At 36.5% G+C, this 18,551-nt stretch overlaps 1 protein-coding gene across 1 annotated transcript in view; it reads left to right on the top strand.

The window, feature by feature from the left end:
• The first annotated feature begins 423 nt into the window (after positions 1–423).
• Positions 424–18,551, top strand: part of CLEC16A (C-type lectin domain family 16, member A) — a 76,801-nt gene continuing 58,673 nt past the window's right edge. The window contains 10 exon segments of the mRNA XM_009887744.1: positions 424–449; positions 7,022–7,150; positions 8,468–8,601; positions 9,393–9,541; positions 10,182–10,287; positions 11,853–11,858; positions 12,198–12,321; positions 13,221–13,395; positions 14,973–15,026; positions 17,898–18,011. Coding sequence (XP_009886046.1) covers positions 7,026–7,150; positions 8,468–8,601; positions 9,393–9,541; positions 10,182–10,287; positions 11,853–11,858; positions 12,198–12,321; positions 13,221–13,395; positions 14,973–15,026; positions 17,898–18,011 — 987 coding nt within the window. The 5' untranslated portion in view covers positions 424–449; positions 7,022–7,025.

Here is an 18,551-nt window from a genome sequence, read left to right as displayed (position 1 = left end):
GGTCCCGGGGGAGAGGGCGTGGGGGGGGGAGGCGGCTCGGCCGGCGGCCCTCCCCAGCCGCCCGCTCCCTTCTCGCCTCAGCCCGTCGGCGCAGCTCTCCCCAGGCGAAAGCTGCCGGAGCGACTCGTCAGCGGCGACGGAGGCTCTCAGTGCGGGCTGGGCTGGTGTCCTTCGCACGGAAATCTGTCCCGTTTCTGCCTCTTCGTCCCAAAACGTCTTCAGGGCAGACGCAGTTCCGTGTTGTCATGTCACACTCATGGCAGCAATACGTGTTTGTTTGATTTTTAATAGTGTCACAGGTTCGTTCTGTGGAGTAGAGTGTACGAGATGGTAAATACAAGAAATGTCACATTCCTCTTAAGGGAGAACTTTGATTCTTTCCTGATAGTGGCTAAGACGGGGAAGCAAGGAGCCTGGTCCCAGCTTATAAACAGTATAGACCTTTTGAAGTGTGTGTGATCTTATTCCTCACCAGTGATTCATGGTTGGGGGAGTTTGCAAGTCCAGGGGATCTACCCTGGTTAGAAGGCTCAGCAGCTGGCACAAAAATAAAGCTGTTGAGCTTGAGAATTGTAACCTTGGTGTCAGGAGTCTGATATCCTTGCGTTACTGATGACTGCAGAAAGTAGAATAGTTTTTTCTAGTTCTGCCACTGGAGAGTTGGAAGGATGACAAGGGATAAAACAATTTTAAATTCTCTGTTCCATTTTAAGGGTTCTGGTATGGCAAGAAAAATGAGGTCCACTGTTACAGCTTCTCTTTCTACTGATCAAGAAAAGGAGATCATTAAGAGGGGAAGCATTTTCTAAATTAAATCGCTGTGAATACATAGCTTATTGAGAAATAAGTAGCTGGTAGTTTTCAGCGATTAGTCAAATTACAAGGAGGATGAGAAAGATCTGACAGTAATGAGCAGGATGCACTTATACAAGATTTGGATCTTGCAATTGTTTTATCAGGATGATTTGTGGATTCTGGTCCTTGTCTCTAAACTGGAAAAATGTTCAAAACCAGCAAGACTAATTGAAGTGCATGACTTTACCAAAGACAGGGAAATCAAGTCCACAAATACAAAACTGATGAGGCAGTAGCACTGCAGAAAGTAATTTGGAAAGCATGGTAGGTCAGACTAGTAAGTCAACATGATCTGGCATTGCAGGAAAAAGGGGAAAAGTCATGCTCAGATATAAACACGGGAATGTTCTATTTAACATACAAGTAGTATCATTGGGTACTACTTAGCGCTAGTGGAGCTTTAGATCTATCTGGTTTTGATATTACACTTGAAGATAGAGCAAGAATGCTGATGCGTGATGAAATTTGAAGAAATTGAGCTTAAATTTGGAAAAAGGAGACTGGTGAGAGGGAGGCTTTGGGAATGTTAGAATCTTTCAGGCAAGAAAAATGATCATCTGTTCTCTTGGAGCCACAGAGGGTGGAAAAAGTGGTATGTTGTTTGAGCTGCAGCAAAAGTAAGCAGCTGTGAGTGTTGTGGTTTGGGCTTGACTTCTTACCTGCAAATTGAAGTATAGAGTTCTCTGCTGAAATACTAGCTCTTGTTTGTTTGCTTTTTTGCGTGTGATTTCTTTAATTATGAAATCTAAAATGGTAGTATGTAAAAGACAGCCAAGACTTGATCTGTTTAGACTGTGTGTTTTAAATGTTTGTTTAGCTAGGCTGTATGAATTTCAGTTATTAGCTAGACCTCAACAGCGAAGGTAAAGTAGTACCTAGTGGTAAAGTGAAATTTAGGGCTCTTCTAAGGTAGCAGTTGAAGTGGGTAAAGCCACAGAAGAAAAAAGGGCAGAGAACCTTTGTTTCAGGCTCATCAAAGAAGGTCAGTCGTGGTAAGCTCACCATCTTGTGATCTGTCTGCATTCTCATCTTTTCAACTCATCAAAAACCCATGTTGTGTTCCATATGAATGAGTTGAGTAGAATGTACCAACCTTGCTATTACAGGTTAGCTTCGCCTATAAAATGTATGTTATGCTGTGTTACAAGAGTGAAATTAGCCTGGGCTATCCTTATGGGAATATTTTCATTTTTTAACATGCATAATGTAGAGTTTAGTCTAAATTGTAAACAATACACCTGTTTAGTAATACTGAGGGAGTTACTACTTTTTGACAGTAAATGTTTGATCTGGAACTTCCTTTCCTGTCAGCATTAATGCAGTTTGTTTGAGGCTTGTTTTTGAAATGTTACTATTTGGTCTGTTTGCAAATGTGCCGTAGAATGGGTTGCCTAAAGGAAAATTGTGAGGCTATTTGTGTTATGTGTTTTGATACAGTCTCTTGGTATAGTGAAAACACTTAGAATTTAACCCAGCTTTCTAATACATTGCTGAATTTTGATCTAGGGAGGCTGTGAAACAGTACTATGCACTGCCTGAGTGCTTCTGACTTACTTTTCAGAGAACTTGGTATTTTTGTGCCCTTTGGTTAGTAGGTGAGGGAATGACAATAAGTTAATAAATGGAGAAAGTGTAAGTTTTCTGGAAACAGGAACAATGCTAGTCATTGCTTGTGAAAATGGTCTTAAATGACTTGTTTATCTTTACATGAGATTTCGTCTTGTCGAAATAAGGCCAGAATCCACTTCTTAAAGGTGGCATCCAGCAGTTTAAAATAAGATCTTCTTTTCCTAGTCTTCTGCTCTGTTTATTATTTGCTTCCAGTTCTAAAAGCAAATACATCAAGGTTGTTTTACACAACAGTCTGTCTTGCTACACAAACTTGAAATCAGTGCTTTTTCACGAGCTCCGTGTTCTTCTCTTTCTCTTGTGGCCAACCTTTGCACATAAGCTGGGCGTTCTTGTGTGGGTCGGGGTTTCTTACAGTTCTCTCCAGCCACTGACTGTGATAGTTACTGTACTCTGCTTCTGCAACTCGTCGCCTTAGGAGCTGCGACCTATGGTTAAAGTACAAAAAAGTCTTTCATATTGCCCAGTTGAGGATAGTCTAACTTTAGCAAATGCATGGTCTGATCGTCTTGAGACGATAACTGTATCTTCTTTCCCCATCTGTCTGCAAACTTTGACTTTGCATTGAAATGGATGAAGGGGATTTATGTCATTTATCCCAGTATTTAAGTGGCGATATTTTAACTATTTCGAAGAGTTCATCTGATAATATCTCCGGTGTTCCTGCTAAAGTGTAAGGTTTTGGAACTTAAGCATAGTATCATTATTTCTAGATGCAAATTCTTTTCCTACTTTTCTAAGAGGTATTTTACATAGCCCTATTGTTACCTTCAAGTATGTTTCCCATTGTTGCTTCTACAATTGGTATTTTAATTGCATACTGATTGCATAAAAGGTTTTGTACCATTAGAGTTGGGTGCTGAACATTTCTCATGACTTGGTCAGATGCAGTGTCCATAAACATGTATAGTTGAAGACTTGTTTCACAGCTGATTCATTTCCTGAAGTACTGTCCATGCTATACATAGTTTCCTCTATGAGAACAATATATAATTACACAGTTACAGGCAGCATGAAGAAGCAAGCATGTTATGGTTAAGTCTGGGGTTTTTTGATTTGACTGCTTGACTTCCTAAACTCTTACCTTTTTTAGTTTATTTTTGTAAGTAATAAATAGGAAAGTATTTAATACACACTTTCTATGTTCATGAGTTGTTATGTTATCCCTTTGAGCATGGTTTCTTACAAGAAAAATGTTCAGAATTTTGTTTGTCTTGTGATGTTGCTGGCAAAATCTCCCATTGATTTTGATGGTATCAGGTGCTTGGACACTTCCTGCATGGGGGTGCGTGTTAAGTTTTTGTTTGTTTGAACCCAGTCTTCAGATATAGAGAGACAGAGATGACAAAAACCTCCTCTCTGAGGGTTTAGCATTTTGGAGCACAAACTTGACCCCTTTGTAATCAGCATTTAGAGACAGGCTTTAAGAATTTATGTAAATATAAAAGTATGGGTTTTGTGTGATAGTTTATATTCTCATGATATGGTATGTTGTATCTCTGGTGAGAGAAACAAGTATGTGCATGCTTTCTCATTCATTTTCAAGTAAGTGGATAAAGGAATAGCTTGAAAGTGAAGCCCAGGTTTTCGTAAGTGCATCGGTGTGTTAGCAAATCAAGGAAATTTGCAGTAATGTTGATATTAAGTAAATTAATTTGGAGTTAATGTTAGTTCCTGACAATTAAATGTTTCTTGCTTTTTGCATCTGTAATGCTCTATGTTCCTTAGACTCATGATGTGAGGTAATAGCATGTCATTCTTCCAACTGCTTCCAATTCCGAGTTCTGCTGTTGGTGTAAACTTTATTCACAAGCTTGCATAATGTAACATATTAATGAGAAATATATGTTCACAGATGCAATGATTTATATATGACTTCAAATAAATAGGCTAAAGTATGCGAAGTAGAGTAGTATTAATTACTTTCTTTAAACTAACTCAGGAAAAATACTTACTATACAGATTGCTGTGGAATGAACTGTTCTGATTTAATTGCCTCCTGTCTTCAGCTGTTCACTGTTCCATTAACTCATTCATGCTCAGAGCAGTGACTTAGTTTTTGATTCACTTTTCTGATAATACATATAGCACCATAATGGGAAGGTTTTGCAGGGCTTGTGTGCCATGTGCTCTTTTAGAAAGCCCTAGGAGTTCTCACAGGTGGTCAGACTTAAACTCTTACATCTCCACTGTGAGCCGTCACACTGACAGTGTCTGTAGAAGGAATCTTGAACTGTGATCCGCAGATTAGTTGAAGAGGATTTGCAGGTGCTCTTTGACTTGCTATTTAGCGACTTCTATTATGGTACGGCACGTGACCAGGCAGATATGACTGTAGGAGATAGCTATGAATCAACTTTTCCTAGAATGGTTTCAATCTGAGCAGGTTTCTGTTCTGGATTTGGAAAATTGGTACTGATTTATGAGGGGAAAAAACATTGTGAAGAGGGAGAGAAAATTTTTTACTGAAGATAAAGAGTATGAAAAGCCAATCTTTTTCCCCCTCCTGCTATCTCTTCTCTTTTTCTTCCTCTTTACTCTGCTGTTTAGTATGTTAACCTTAATACGATGTGGGCTTTTATCATATTGCTGATTTTGGGGAGGAGGGAAGGGAGCATGTGGTATACAGGTTTGTTAAAGCTGTGAGCTTCTGAGAATTGTTTATCTCTCGGTGTCCTTGTGCGGTATTCAACACAGTAAAATCATTGTTTGATGATTAAGCAATATGAAGATCAGCAAGCATATAGCATTTCACCGTAACGGCATAATAAACTTCACTGAAGTAGGTTCTGTTTCCTGCATGGCTTATGAGGATGGACTGTGTCTTGCAACAAGTCCTGTGAAGCTCTGGCCAACTGAGTGGCAGCTCAGCAGTTGAAGAAGATTCTCCAAACCAAATTTTGCAAATTTTAAGTAAACTGCAGATATGATCAAACTTTTTTATTTTTAATTGAGTTCAAGCATGGAAAAGGTTCTGAAACTTGGCAATAACTTGTTTTGTCTTCGTAAGTCTGATAAATAGTTGGAACAGCCTGATATATGTGCTCAGTTAAATGGCATTTTAGTCTCCAGCTGCATGTTTGCCCTGTGCAGTGATTCAGTTTCTTAGCATAGATAAAATTGATGGGAATACAGTTTTTTTTTAAATGTGATTTTAAGTCTGTTTTTGATCTAAACTTCTGAAGCTTACTTTAAATGAGAAAACCCAAAATTTTGTTTTAGAAATACAGAGTGTTTCCTGGAACCCTACAGTAGCTTGGCAAAATTGGTATCTTTATCTTTTACATAACAGCTGCTTGAGATCTTTGGGTCTTAAAAATTGTCTTCTTGGACTTCTAAACTCCTGCATTGTACTAATAAGATTACTAAAATTTCTACCTGAATCACTGAATAACCTTTCATGGAATCCAAAACAATAATGATAGGCTGCCACAAAATCGGGACAGGCAGGCTGTTTTCCCAAAACCAGATCCTGGGAGTTTTGATTAACTCCATTTTTCATGGGAAGGTTGATAGTATGGAAAATCTGTCTTCCTTCCCAAACACTTGTGAATATATTGCTCAGATAATCCTGAATGCTCAGGTGTTACTCTTGAATTTCAACAGAGTGCAGTATAGCAATATATGATCTGTGGTTAGTAATCTGAACTCTTGCAGTTTTAAATGACATGAAATTTCTCTGAATATATTTTTTATTTAATTACTTTCATAATTTATTTAATTACTTTCTTGCATCCATCCTTTTTCTTTATTACCATATAATAAAGAAGGGGGGGAAGAGAAACATGCTTCCTTGACTGAGTAAAATTCTGAGACTTATAATACAAGCCTTTCAAATTTTATTTAGCTTCCTGGCACCTGTTGTAATATAGACGGACATATTTTTTTTTAAGCTTCACTAGACAGCCTTAAAATCTTGCCCTTTGAGATGGTAAAGCTGGAATTTGCTACCTTTCTGATCAGTACTTCTATGCTTGAAGGGCCAGAGACCTGATGATTAAGCTTTGCCAAGATGAAGGAATAGTCTTTGACAGCCCTGATTATTAACCATCAAATTGACCTAAGTCTGTACAGTGTTTCTGCAGACAAGAGAGAAGGGATCTAACTTTTCTACATCTGCATGTGTCTCTTGCCAGAATTAGACTTTTCCGTATCAGCTGCTGCATGCTTACCTGCTGCTTCTATTTCTCCTTCTTGCTCATCACTCCTTTGACTTTAACGTACTTCCAAAGAAATTCACTACATTACCATAAGAAACACCATGGGACAACTGTTACATAATTTCTAGTCCTACGTTAACATATGCATAAGCATTTATAACTCACCTGGCTAGTTACGCATTTGTTTCATTTGTCACATATCCTGTTTAACAATTACTCTTCTCTCTGCATCAGTATTAAAAGGAAATTTTAGGATTTTAAACTGTACACTCATTAGACTGAGCATGTGTATGTATGTGTGTGTCTACACTGTTACAAACATAGTGCTTGTGAAAGTGGCAGGACGGCTTATTACTTGTAATTATTTTTTCTTTTAGGTACATGTATCATGTTTTGACTAAAAATACAACAGTAACAGATCACAACCGCAACCTGCTGGTAGAGACTATTCGTTCTATAACAGAGATCCTTATATGGGGGGATCAGAATGACAGCTCAGTATTTGAGTAAGTACTTAGAAGCAATTTTGATTCTGGTTTCGTTTTTGAAGAATGATTAAAGTTGCATAGAAATCTAGTTCAAAAGGTTAACTCTTTCAAGACTGTATTTCATGAATGTAGGTAGAAAGACAGGTAAGCAAGATCATATTCTTGTCATACAAGGAAACAGAATTTGCATCTGTTAACAAAAAAGAGTGTTCCAAGTCCAGAGCCCATTTCAAGTACAACTGTTGTTTGACTCAAATCTTTGATATAAATACAGAATCTAACCTGCTTTAGAGCCCACATTTACTCTGTATATCTATTAGTATCATATGACTTGAATTTGTTCACTTCAATTTATATAAGATACTGCAAATGCATATTCTAGCTGTGATATTTAGAGTTTTTATTTAGATGTTATTTTAATCCTCATAAAATAAAGTGATAGAAAAATGAACTTCAAAACAAACATTCACAATTGCAAATCGGAATGTATTAATGCCCATTGCTTGGCTGTTTGCTTCAAGACACTTGCTCTTTTATAAAGGCAATTTGTGATTGAGATGAGTAAAGCTTAAGGCATTTGGTATTTTCAATTACTTGTTTAGGGAGTGGTTGGTTTTATTTTTACAAGACAATTTCAACATGATTGGGTTATGATGCTGACTAAGAAAATTATTCTGATCATTCATATCTATATTGTAACTCCATCACATTCCTTACTCTGCTTGGTAGAATTTTAGGAATGAGGAGTTTTTTCTGGAGTTAATGTAAAAAAAATTCATAAATATGTATTTGTGATGTCCTGGTAGGAAAGAGTCCACACTGTTCTCTTTAAATTGAACGCATTTCTGGTTTAAAAACAGTTCAGGCATTCAATTCTGTTTGAATTTTACGATAAACTATGAAGTGCTTGCTTCTGGTGCAGAAAAAAAATGAAGTGGATCAAAAATAATGTCTACAGTGTTGAAGACAAAAAGTGTGTTAGCTTAAAAGGGGCAAGTGAACAAACCATAACCTTTTAGAGGCTCTCCCCTTCGAAATTACGATTGCAAGGTAGGGAAGCTGCCTGATAAATTGAATACACTAAAAATAAAATAAAAAAGGCCCTGATTTCTTGGCATCTCTTTTCTGCATAATTTGAATGTTTAAGTGCCCGTGTTAGTATTTAAGGTTCTTGGAAGATATTCTTCTGTTACACAGACCAAACTTCGCCAAATAATTCTTCATAAGTATAAAACATGTTGTTTGTCAAACTTGTCTAGAATCGTCCCTGATCGCAGTAAAATTATGTTCCTGTTAAATGTAGCAACTGACTTTGACACCTCTATTTTATTTCAGCTTTTTCTTGGAGAAGAATATGTTTGTTTTCTTCTTGAACATCTTGCGTCAGAAGTCTGGTCGTTATGTGTGTGTACAGCTTCTGCAGACTCTGAACATCCTTTTTGAGAACATCAGTCATGAAACATCACTGTGTAAGGGCACACTTTTAAACTGTTTAGGATTAAGTGATCAAGATTTGATTGTATTCCCTTTCATTTAATGAAATTTAGTCCTAGTGCCCCTTCACAGAAGAACTATATGAGTTCCTAACAGTCTTTTTAATGGAACGCTACTGAAAATAAAGTGTAATTTGACTCCAAAATACCTTATAATCTAAATTTTCAGTAGTACCAACGGAGTTGTTCGGTACTGCTGAAGCACTTTTGTTGCATATTTCAAGGGATTCTTTAAGTCAGCAATATAGTTGTGGTCTGAAACGTTTGCCTTGCTGCTGCAGATTGTGCAGGGGAACTTTGTTGTCTAATTTGTACTGGAAGTGTTCTGACATCATTGGGGCTGGGATTCAGCCACTTGCATTTACTTCAAGGTTTTTAGAAACATATAAAGAGGATAGAGAATTAATAGTTAAAGTATTCCAGAACTATCGCGAAGACAAAGTAATTTACAAGTTTATGACTTTGTCATATATGAGTTTATGACTTTGGGAGGAAAAGAGAGTGGTTTTTTTAAGTCTTATTTATTAGCTGCAAAGCCTACATAAATTGAGGAAGGTGAAGTGTATTCTCAGTTGTCTTCCTGGGAGGAAAGACCTCTGTAGGGAACAATTTCCTTATATTACCGCTTGAAGCCATCACTTGAGTTGTTTGGCTAAAAATTGGGTTCTTCAAGCATCATGTAGTTTGTTGCTAGCTGATACTTTAAATACAGCTAGTTAGCATATTTTTTTTTTCTCTGTTAATTTGTTTAATGTCTTATTTTTCAGACTACCTGCTGTCTAATAACTATGTAAATTCTATTATTGTCCACAAATTTGACTTTTCTGATGAGGAGATCATGGCATATTACATATCATTTTTGAAAACTCTTTCTCTGAAGCTCAACAATCATACTGTACATTTCTTTTATAATGAGGTAAGTAAAGAAAGAGTTGCAGTATAAAGATAAGAGGACTTTAATTAGAAATTGATAGCAATTTGGCACATATTCTATTTAATCTCTTGTCTCAGCATGTCCTGCATTTATTTTTATAATGGTAATATCAGTGATTCAGAATTCATTTGTGAGGATCACTACAAAAGTATGATAAAGGTCTTTGTCCTCATACAACTATAATAAAATCAAAATCTGGAAGTTAGTGTTGTTCTGGACTGTTTCAGTAGTTCTGAAGTCTACTTCCCTGAGAGTTCAATTTGTTTGTGCCTTGTTTTCTTGTGCTTTTATAAACAGGATCTTTTCTGTTGCACCACTTGGTTCTAAGAGGCTTAGTCAAAGTCTAAAAAGCCTGAGTAATCAAAGGCCAAAGTTGAAATGGGTTTTTCCTCGCTCCATTCCACTTTTTGCCAGAAGAGGGCATTAAAGCACTGAGTATGGTGCAGAGTTAACATGGAAAGCTTTGATGCTTGAAGCAGTTTATTTTAATGCAGAGCTACAAATGCAGCTGACCGTGCATTGTAAAATCATTTCTATTACTTAAGTAGAAGGTAAAAATATCAGTAAAAACTCTGTACATGTTTTTGCTAATTCATAAATACTTTCTTTCCTCTTGTTACAGCACACTAACGACTTCGCTTTGTACACTGAAGCTATTAAATTTTTTAACCACCCAGAAAGCATGGTCAGGATTGCTGTTAGGACTATAACTTTAAATGTCTACAAAGGTACGCTTTTTATATGTTAAAAAAGGCATGTGTACAAAATGCTGGTTTCATTGTAGTTTAATTTTCAGTTATTTACATTTAAGGGTTTTCTTTCTCTTTTATAGAATCATAGAATGGTTTAGGTTGGAAGGGACCTTGAAGATCATCGAGTTCCAACCCCCCTGCCATAGACAGGGACACCTCCCACCAGCCCAGGTTGCCCAAGGCCACGTCCAGCCTGGCCTTGAACACCTCCAGGGATGGGGCCTCAGCAGCCTCTCTGGGCAACCTGTTCCAGTGCCTTACCACCCTCGTAGTGAAAAACTTCTTCCTAATGTTTGATCTAAACCTGCCCTCTTCCAGTTTATAGCCATTCCCCCTCGTCCTATCACTCCATGCCCTAGTAAAAAGTCCTTCCACAGCTCTCCTGTAGGCCCCCTTTAGGGACTGGAAGGCCACAATAAGATCTCCCCGGAGCCTTCTCTTCTCCAGATTGAAAAGCTTAGCATGTTGACATGCTTCAGATACACGTTTTCGTTTTTATGAAATAGAACCCCAAACCTACAGTATGTACTTGTAGATAGTACTGTTTCCTCACAGATGAAACTGTTTTAAAAAAACCCAACAGAGTATCAAGTATACACAAGGAACTTTAGAGTCCCTTCCAACAGAGATCAGCTTGTGACTGTATTTAAAAAACAAACAACGAAACCAACCCCCAAAACAAAGTGCTTTAAGAATATAAGTATTTTTTACTTATTAACTTGAACTTTATAATGTACTAAGCAGTAACCTTGCTGGCTACATTGCTTCCTTTTGGATTTGAAGTGCATTAGAATCTGATTGTAGAGCTCCTAGGTGCTGCAGTCATTCCAGTCTAAAGAAGAGCTAGACCGTTCCCAGAGATGCCCAGTGAAGGCCAGGAGGCTGCAGTCGCAAATTCCTGTACTGGATGTTCCAGTAGGACATAAGGAAAAAACCCAAAACTTCACTGTGAGAATATTTAAGCACTGCAACAGGTTTTCCAGAGAAACTGAGGAATCCGTATTGTTTGAGATCTTCAAAACTCAACAAGGCCTTTAGCAACCTGGTTGAACTTTGAAGTTGGTGCTACTTTGAGAATGGGTTTGGACTAGACAGCGTCCAAAAGTCACTTCACCCCTAAATTTATCTTGGGGTCTATAAAATCTATAATAAACTGAAAATATCAGTGATCACTGTAGAAAAATTGGTGTGTATTCAGAACTTCTACCTCTGAAATCAGCATGTTGTAAGGTAGTATGTATTATGGAATATGTTCACGCAGGGTATGTACTTGTCTAGAATTTTCATTGAATGTTGTAGTGATATAAAGGTTAGAGTTGAAAAAACACAGCTCAGATGTTCAGGTGTCATAATTTTCTGACTATCCATTTGCATATATTCTGGTCTAACCACTTACCCTGTATCTTTCAGTTTAGATGCTTTGTGCTTTAGCTTTTTTAACCCTTTTAGAGGATGTCATTATCCCAGTTCCTAATCCTGTTAACTGTTGTCTGTTTCTTTTGCCCTTCCTTCACTGATGATTCCTGTGTTCCTTAATGCAGTGTCATGTAAGTCTACCTAGCTTGGCTTTCAGTATTACTGCTTTGTTCTTACACCTTTTTTCTCTTCTTTTTAATAAAGTGTGCTAAAAAACCTTTCTGAATTCCACTAATTTGTTTATCTTCAGACCTATGTAAATATATCAATATTAGGCTCATTCAAGCCACTTAAGAATTGATATGACACTTTTGTAGATGTCCATTTCATGCATAAGATTATGTTAGGCATATACTCATATAAAAAGCTAGCATGTAATCAAAATTCAGAAGATACTTTGTTGTATTTCTTAAAAATTACTACGAAAAATAATTGGCAACTGATTTTTCTTTTTGACACTTTCTCTTCAGTGGACAACCAACCTATGCTGCATTACATTAGAGATAAAACTGCTGTCCCTTATTTCTCCAATCTCGTTTGGTTTATTGGAAGCCACGTGATCGAACTGGATAACTGTGTGCAGACTGATGAAGAGTAAGCTTTTACAAATGCTGGGTATTGAATGGTCATGCTTTTTCCAGTTGTTGATCCTCTCCTTATTTTGTCTGTAGGAGTCCAGTTAAGTTAGTTTCTGAATACATTCCCTTGTGGACAGTTCAAGCTTTTCATTCTTGCAAAGTTTTTTAGTGATTCTTTGAATTAATAGTGGTTAGTGCTGTGTGCCCTATCTGTGCTAATATCCGTACAAGTAAATTAGTGTTTGGCAACATGATTTTTCTTCATCTTTTTTTAAATTCTGCTAATTTCAGTAGCTATCCAGAAGACACAAAAGGTATTTTGTGCTTCTCAATCTTACTAACTTTATCTTTTTAATGTTCCTTTTCTGTATATCATCTCAGTAGAACAGACTTTTAAAAAGATTCTCAGAAAAAAATTTGAACTGGGAAGGTGAACTTTATTTAATATGAGAACTGCAGACCTGAAATTCCTGTGAAATATTCCACTATCAACTACAGAAATATTTTGTTGATTCAGTTTATTCTTGGTTTACCTTCCCACCCCCACTTTAGAATGGGTGGCTGTTTCTTGCCTTCATAAAGTGAAGAGGTAGACATTATACACAACATAGATTTCTTCTTTTATTTTTGGAAACAAATCTTACCATTTTTTATAGCTGCCTTGTGAAAATACTCTGGCAGTGGAAAAAGAAGTTTTGTAAAAACATTGCTTCTGAATACTTGGAGAAACTTGATATGTGCATCATAAAGCACATATAAGACTGAATACTGTTTGACTTTACTGAAAACATCGTCTTTAGGCAGTTGATCTGTGCAAGGTGATCTTTGGAAGGGGATGTACATTAATTCTTTCCTTAAATTTTTAAGACTGACAGTTGATTTTATCTGAGACTTTCTTCCTGCTCTCTTTTTCAGGCACAGAAATAGAGGCAAACTGAGTGATCTGGTGGCAGAACACCTTGATCATTTACATTACCTTAATGATATCCTTATCATTAATTGTGAATTTTTAAATGATGTGCTGACAGACCACCTACTTAATAGGCTCTTTCTTCCCCTCTACGTGTATTCATTAGTAAATCAAGATAAGGTAAGCTAATACCTGCAAATAATTAAGTCTTTAATGTATTACTTGCTTTCAGTATGCATAATGACTCGTTCAGCACGTGTGTGCTGTAATAGGGTTAATACTGTTGATATCTATGTTTGTGTGTTTTATACTAAGCAGCTTAAATAAAATAAATGTAGGGGAAGTACCCTGAGACTGAACTTAAGGACAGAGCAGATGAAACTTTATTCACCAAACAAATACTGTTTTGGATTACATGATTGTTAGCAATAGCGGAGATGAGAAAAGTTGAAAATTTGGAAAAGGGTTTACATTTCTTTGACACCGAGGGATGCGTGATTTCCTTTTCTGATATGGTAACTTGTTTCCTGGCAAAACCAGATTATAGTACCTTTTCCCAGTATACGTGCAATTTTCCGTGGTGTAAAATCTACTCCTGGTAGAAAATATAAATTTTTGGTTTTGATACATATCTATTTGCAGATAAGCTGGTTTTGAATGTGATATAGTTTAATTAATTTTTAAAGCATAGCCTTTAAATTTAGTGGAAAGCTAATTCTTAATGAAATAGAAACTGTTCTTCTAAAACCTGTACAGGTTCCTGTATTCACTTGTCTAAATAAATAAATAAATAAATCACTGTTTTGTTTATTCTTGGGTTTTTTCTTTTTCTTCCTCCCTTTCCCCTTCTTAATTTTCTGTAGTGGTGTTTGTTCTTAAGATATACAGTGCTTTGTGAATTTAAGCATACTTCATTAATGAGAGGTCAGGTTTACCACAAGTTAATGAATTCAGTATATTGTATGTGCACCGAACATGGAATAACAATCAGCTCCTTGTCTTGCCATTGAAATAGGGTGAAGCAGACTTCCTGGGTTTTACTTTTATGTAAACTCTTTCTACTCATGCATGTACAAAAATCTGCTTTTCATCCTGTTTTCAGGCATACCTGTCTATTATCACGAGGTCAGAGATATTTGCAATCATAAAATTGGGCTGTTCGTACCTCTTGGGATAACTGATTAATTTATTTGGTGATGGTTTTCAAAGTATCGCTGATGGATTTTTAGAAACGTTTTCATTACTACTTGTATATAAATTTATCACTGTTGTGCTCAAGTTATACTTAAAATATTTTTGTCCAATGTGATTCACTTAATTTAGAGAAGCACCTGTCAAGAACCTGTTCTTATTATGTGGATAGTGTTTAATTGTTTCTGAATAGCTAATTTTTAGAGCAGACTTCAATGAATGTTAAGTGAGAAGTACGTTTTGAGGAAATAATAGGATAGTGAAAACCAACATACTTCTCAGATACTTATGTCTTAAATTTAAGCGACCAAAGTGACTATGATGGACAGTAATCAATAGCCATTTTTTAAGCATGTAGCATAAGGGATATGCTTATTTGGAGAGTCTTCATTTGAAATAGTTTACAAGAAGGGAATGCTGACGAGCATGATGCTTTCTGAACATTTTGTACCAGAATGTGGAACAATATAATATTAAAAGTTTTGTTTTAAATAAAATATTAAACAGTTTAAATGCTTTAACTTTGTAAAAATAATTTAGCACTTTTTGTAACTTTTTTTCTGTAGGGTGGAGAGCGTCCAAAAATAAGTTTCCAAGTTTCTCTCTATCTTCTTTCTCAAGTAAGTATTTTAAGTATTTTGTCCTATTTAAGGACATGTTTTGCAGTGGTGTTATGATTTATAAATTAATTTAATCATCTAGTTTGGCAAAGCCATTAAAGACAATTTGGCAAACAAAGTTTTAAAGCTATCAGTTTCCATTAAAAAAAAAAAAAAGGCAAAATAATTCTTTTTATAGACAGACCAAGTAGCTTCTTCCTTGAGTTAATATCGTTCTTCTGAGGATCCCATAGCACAGGGTAGCCTTTAGAGCATTCATTGATTATTGTTTAAGTATACCACCTGACAAATGGTGCATAGCAGAGCCATGCAACATGCTAGGACAGAATTTAGTAAAATTGCAGGTGAAATTTAGATAGATGCTGTATTGCAGTTTCCCATAGCTTTGGCAGATTCATATACTGGGTTTGAATTTTCCGCTTTGAAACACAGAGGGAGCAATGAACTCATGGGTTGTTTTGATTATTAAAAAAAAAAACAAAACCAAAACACAAACCCCATTTGAATTTCATTATGCCTGTACCTTAAATCTGTAATTAAGTACTTGTTATTTCTTTTTCTTACCAGTCCCACCTCCTTTTCTTTCTGGAACTTACTTTCAAATGAAGAGTTTCACAGTAGATTTTTTTTTTTATTGTAGAGAAAAATGATCTTTTCTCCTTGTAGTCTTCCATGCATTGCTATGAGACTAGTTTTCTTAAATTATGTTCTCTGAAAATAGTTTTTACTTGTACTTGTAGAATTTATTTCTTTTTTTTTAACTTACGATTTTACATTAGTCATTTTGTGATGGTCTGGTCCATAATTTCATCTTCTTTTTGTAAGAACTTTTCTGAAAAATGTGATTTTTCAGGGTAATGTAATTTGATGCTTCTTAATTTAAATGTAAAAAATTGTGATCATGTGGGAGTTACTGACCACAGATTGTTGGGAGCAACAGCTTCTTGTAACTAAAGGGATTTGCGTCATAGGTTGTATATGTTGACCTCTTTTAACCTCTTTGATTTCAGTTCCACTGAAATTGGCTAGGTATCACTTCACAATTTGCATCTGTGTTTTTTATTGTTTTTAATAAAGAAAACGGATTTTTTTCCCAACTGTAAAGAATTGGGAACAAATTCTGTGTGTCAGAATGGGATGTGATGTAGAAAATCGAGCTACTTTTTCTGTAACTGGCAGAAGTGTATCTTTTTCCACCTCTTTTTAACCTAGATTCTGTCTTTGAAGGAGTGGGATCTGAAAAAGTGTACCCTGAGTATCTGAAAAGCCTTCTTAACTATTCCTGTTATTAACACAAGACATATGCTTTAAGCATTACTCATATATTGGAGAGAAGTTCTTGAGAGACCCTTACTAGCAGGTGAAAATCCACTGAGGTGGGTCTTCATCATGGATTACCATCCACTGTTCACAAAGTGAATACATAACGTACTTCTGCCAAAACATGCCTGTGTATAGTTGAGCTATACTTTCTGAATTAGAAGAAGCCTGAATGATTTGTGAGGTTGTTGTAAGTATTTTTGAAGTGTGTTGTGACTTTACAAAGTTTTACATAGGTCACCACTACATGCGAACAATCACTTCGCTTTTGAAGGTCTGGAATGGTTCTGATTTTAGTCAGCAAACCTGTGGAAATCATGTTATAGCAGCCTTCCAGTATCTGAAGAGGGCCTACAAGAAAGCTGGAGACGGACTTTTTACAAGGGCATATAGTGATAGGATGAGGGGTAATGGCTTCAAACTGGAAGAGGGGAGATTTAGATTAGATATTAGGAAGAAATTTTTCACCATAAGGGTGGTAAGGCACTGGAACAAATTGCCCAGGGAAGTTGTGGATGTCCCATCCCTGGAGGTGTTCAAGGCCAGGTTGGATGGGGCTTGGAGCAACCTGGTCTAGCGGAAGGTGTCCCTGCCCACGGCAGGGGGGCTGGAACTCGATGATCTTTAAGGTCCCTTCCAACCTGAACCATTCTATGTTTAGCTAAATATTGTCAAAACAATGATTGGGTTTACTAATTTAGAAATTATTTGGGTATTTTTCATCTAGGACTACTGTTTAGGGATCCAGTTTTGATATTGCTGTGAAGAGAATGGATATAAGCTGACATAATGCTATTGCGGCTGGATCTGAGCTGGTTCTGTACAGAAGCCAATTGTTTGCTGGCCCAACCTTGTACGATTTGCCTCAAAATAGAGTGGTTAGTGTAAATGAAGAACTGTGTTAAAGCACCAAAGCACTTCTGGATAAGTGCTTTAATGTTATAGGCAGTATGGCCCTTATTCCTGTGTTATATAGCTGCTTTGTAGCTAGACCATAATTCATTGCAATTCCATAGCCAGAAAAACTGCTCCTGATCCAGTTCAGCCTATTGCATGACATTTACTTGAGAATCACTGCAAAGTAATTGTGTGCGCAACACAGAACTTACTGGAGTCCTGCCAGTTGTTGGCATACAAGAAGGTCAGTGGATGCCGTGTACCATAATCAGTATGTGTAGTTTCTCAAAAACCCCCAATTTTCTGGAGCAGTTTTAATTTGGGTTCCTCATTAGAATAGCACACAACTTTCATTTCAAAGCTGATGAGGAGAGAGAATTTACATTTCTCAGAAGAAGGGAAGAGTATGAAGAGTTATTAAAAATAGGTAGCTTAAAATGAAGAGAAAGGTTAAATACTTGTAGAGGGGATTATGGTCTCCTGTGTTTTGAAGTAGATTTCGTGAACCATCGGTGTTACCAGTTGTACTTCACTGATCTAAACTTAAGATACCAGTTTAATAATGTTGAAGAAGTATGTTCAGTGACTGAAATTGTGACACTGTATGTGTTCTGTAATACATGTCTGATATTTCTTTTCACCCTTCTTTTATAGGTTTTTCTAATTATACATTACGCCCCCTTGGTGAACTCATTGGCTGAGGTTATACTTAATGGTGACCTTTCGGTGTTTTCTTCTAAAGTCGAGCAAGATATACAGAAAAACTCAGTAAGTGGCTAACTAAAGTTTAATATTTTTTTTAGAAGCAAAGAAAATATTTGAAAAACAAAATCGGGGCTCTCGAATCTGGTAAGCCAATGTGTTTGTGTTTAGGAGAGAAGAGCAGCAATAGGAGATTTCAGCTTTTGTTGTTGGATATGATGGCAGGAAAATGCTCTGTGCAACTTGCAGTATTATGTTCTTGGCAAAGTTGCAATTTTTTTGTGCATGCATGTGTATTTCAGGTAGTGGTATAAGAAAGCGTAGGACACAAATTGTAATACTTACTTGCTTCTGTGGGGGTTAGACACTGCAAAGGCTTCCATCATTTTGATGGAACACTTCTGTAATCCAGTCTTCTGTGTTCAGTTTTTGTTCTCAGGTCTTTGGTAGTGAAATAGAAGTGAGTCTTCACAACTTTCCTGTGAAATGATTTCCTTATGCAACTTGTAGTAAAAATGAGAGACTTAGGAAAAATACCTGGCCTTACGGTAAATCCTTTGGATATAGAAGGAAATACAGATTTTCGTCTGAATATTCCCAATGTTT

This window comes from Charadrius vociferus, unplaced genomic scaffold (genome assembly GCF_000708025.1).
Source record: "Charadrius vociferus isolate BGI_N301 unplaced genomic scaffold, ASM70802v2 scaffold1196, whole genome shotgun sequence".
In the NCBI taxonomy this organism is placed as follows: domain Eukaryota; kingdom Metazoa; phylum Chordata; class Aves; order Charadriiformes; family Charadriidae; genus Charadrius; species Charadrius vociferus.
The sequence above is the reverse complement of the archived record's forward strand: the minus strand, read 5'-3'. Positions and strand labels throughout refer to the sequence as shown.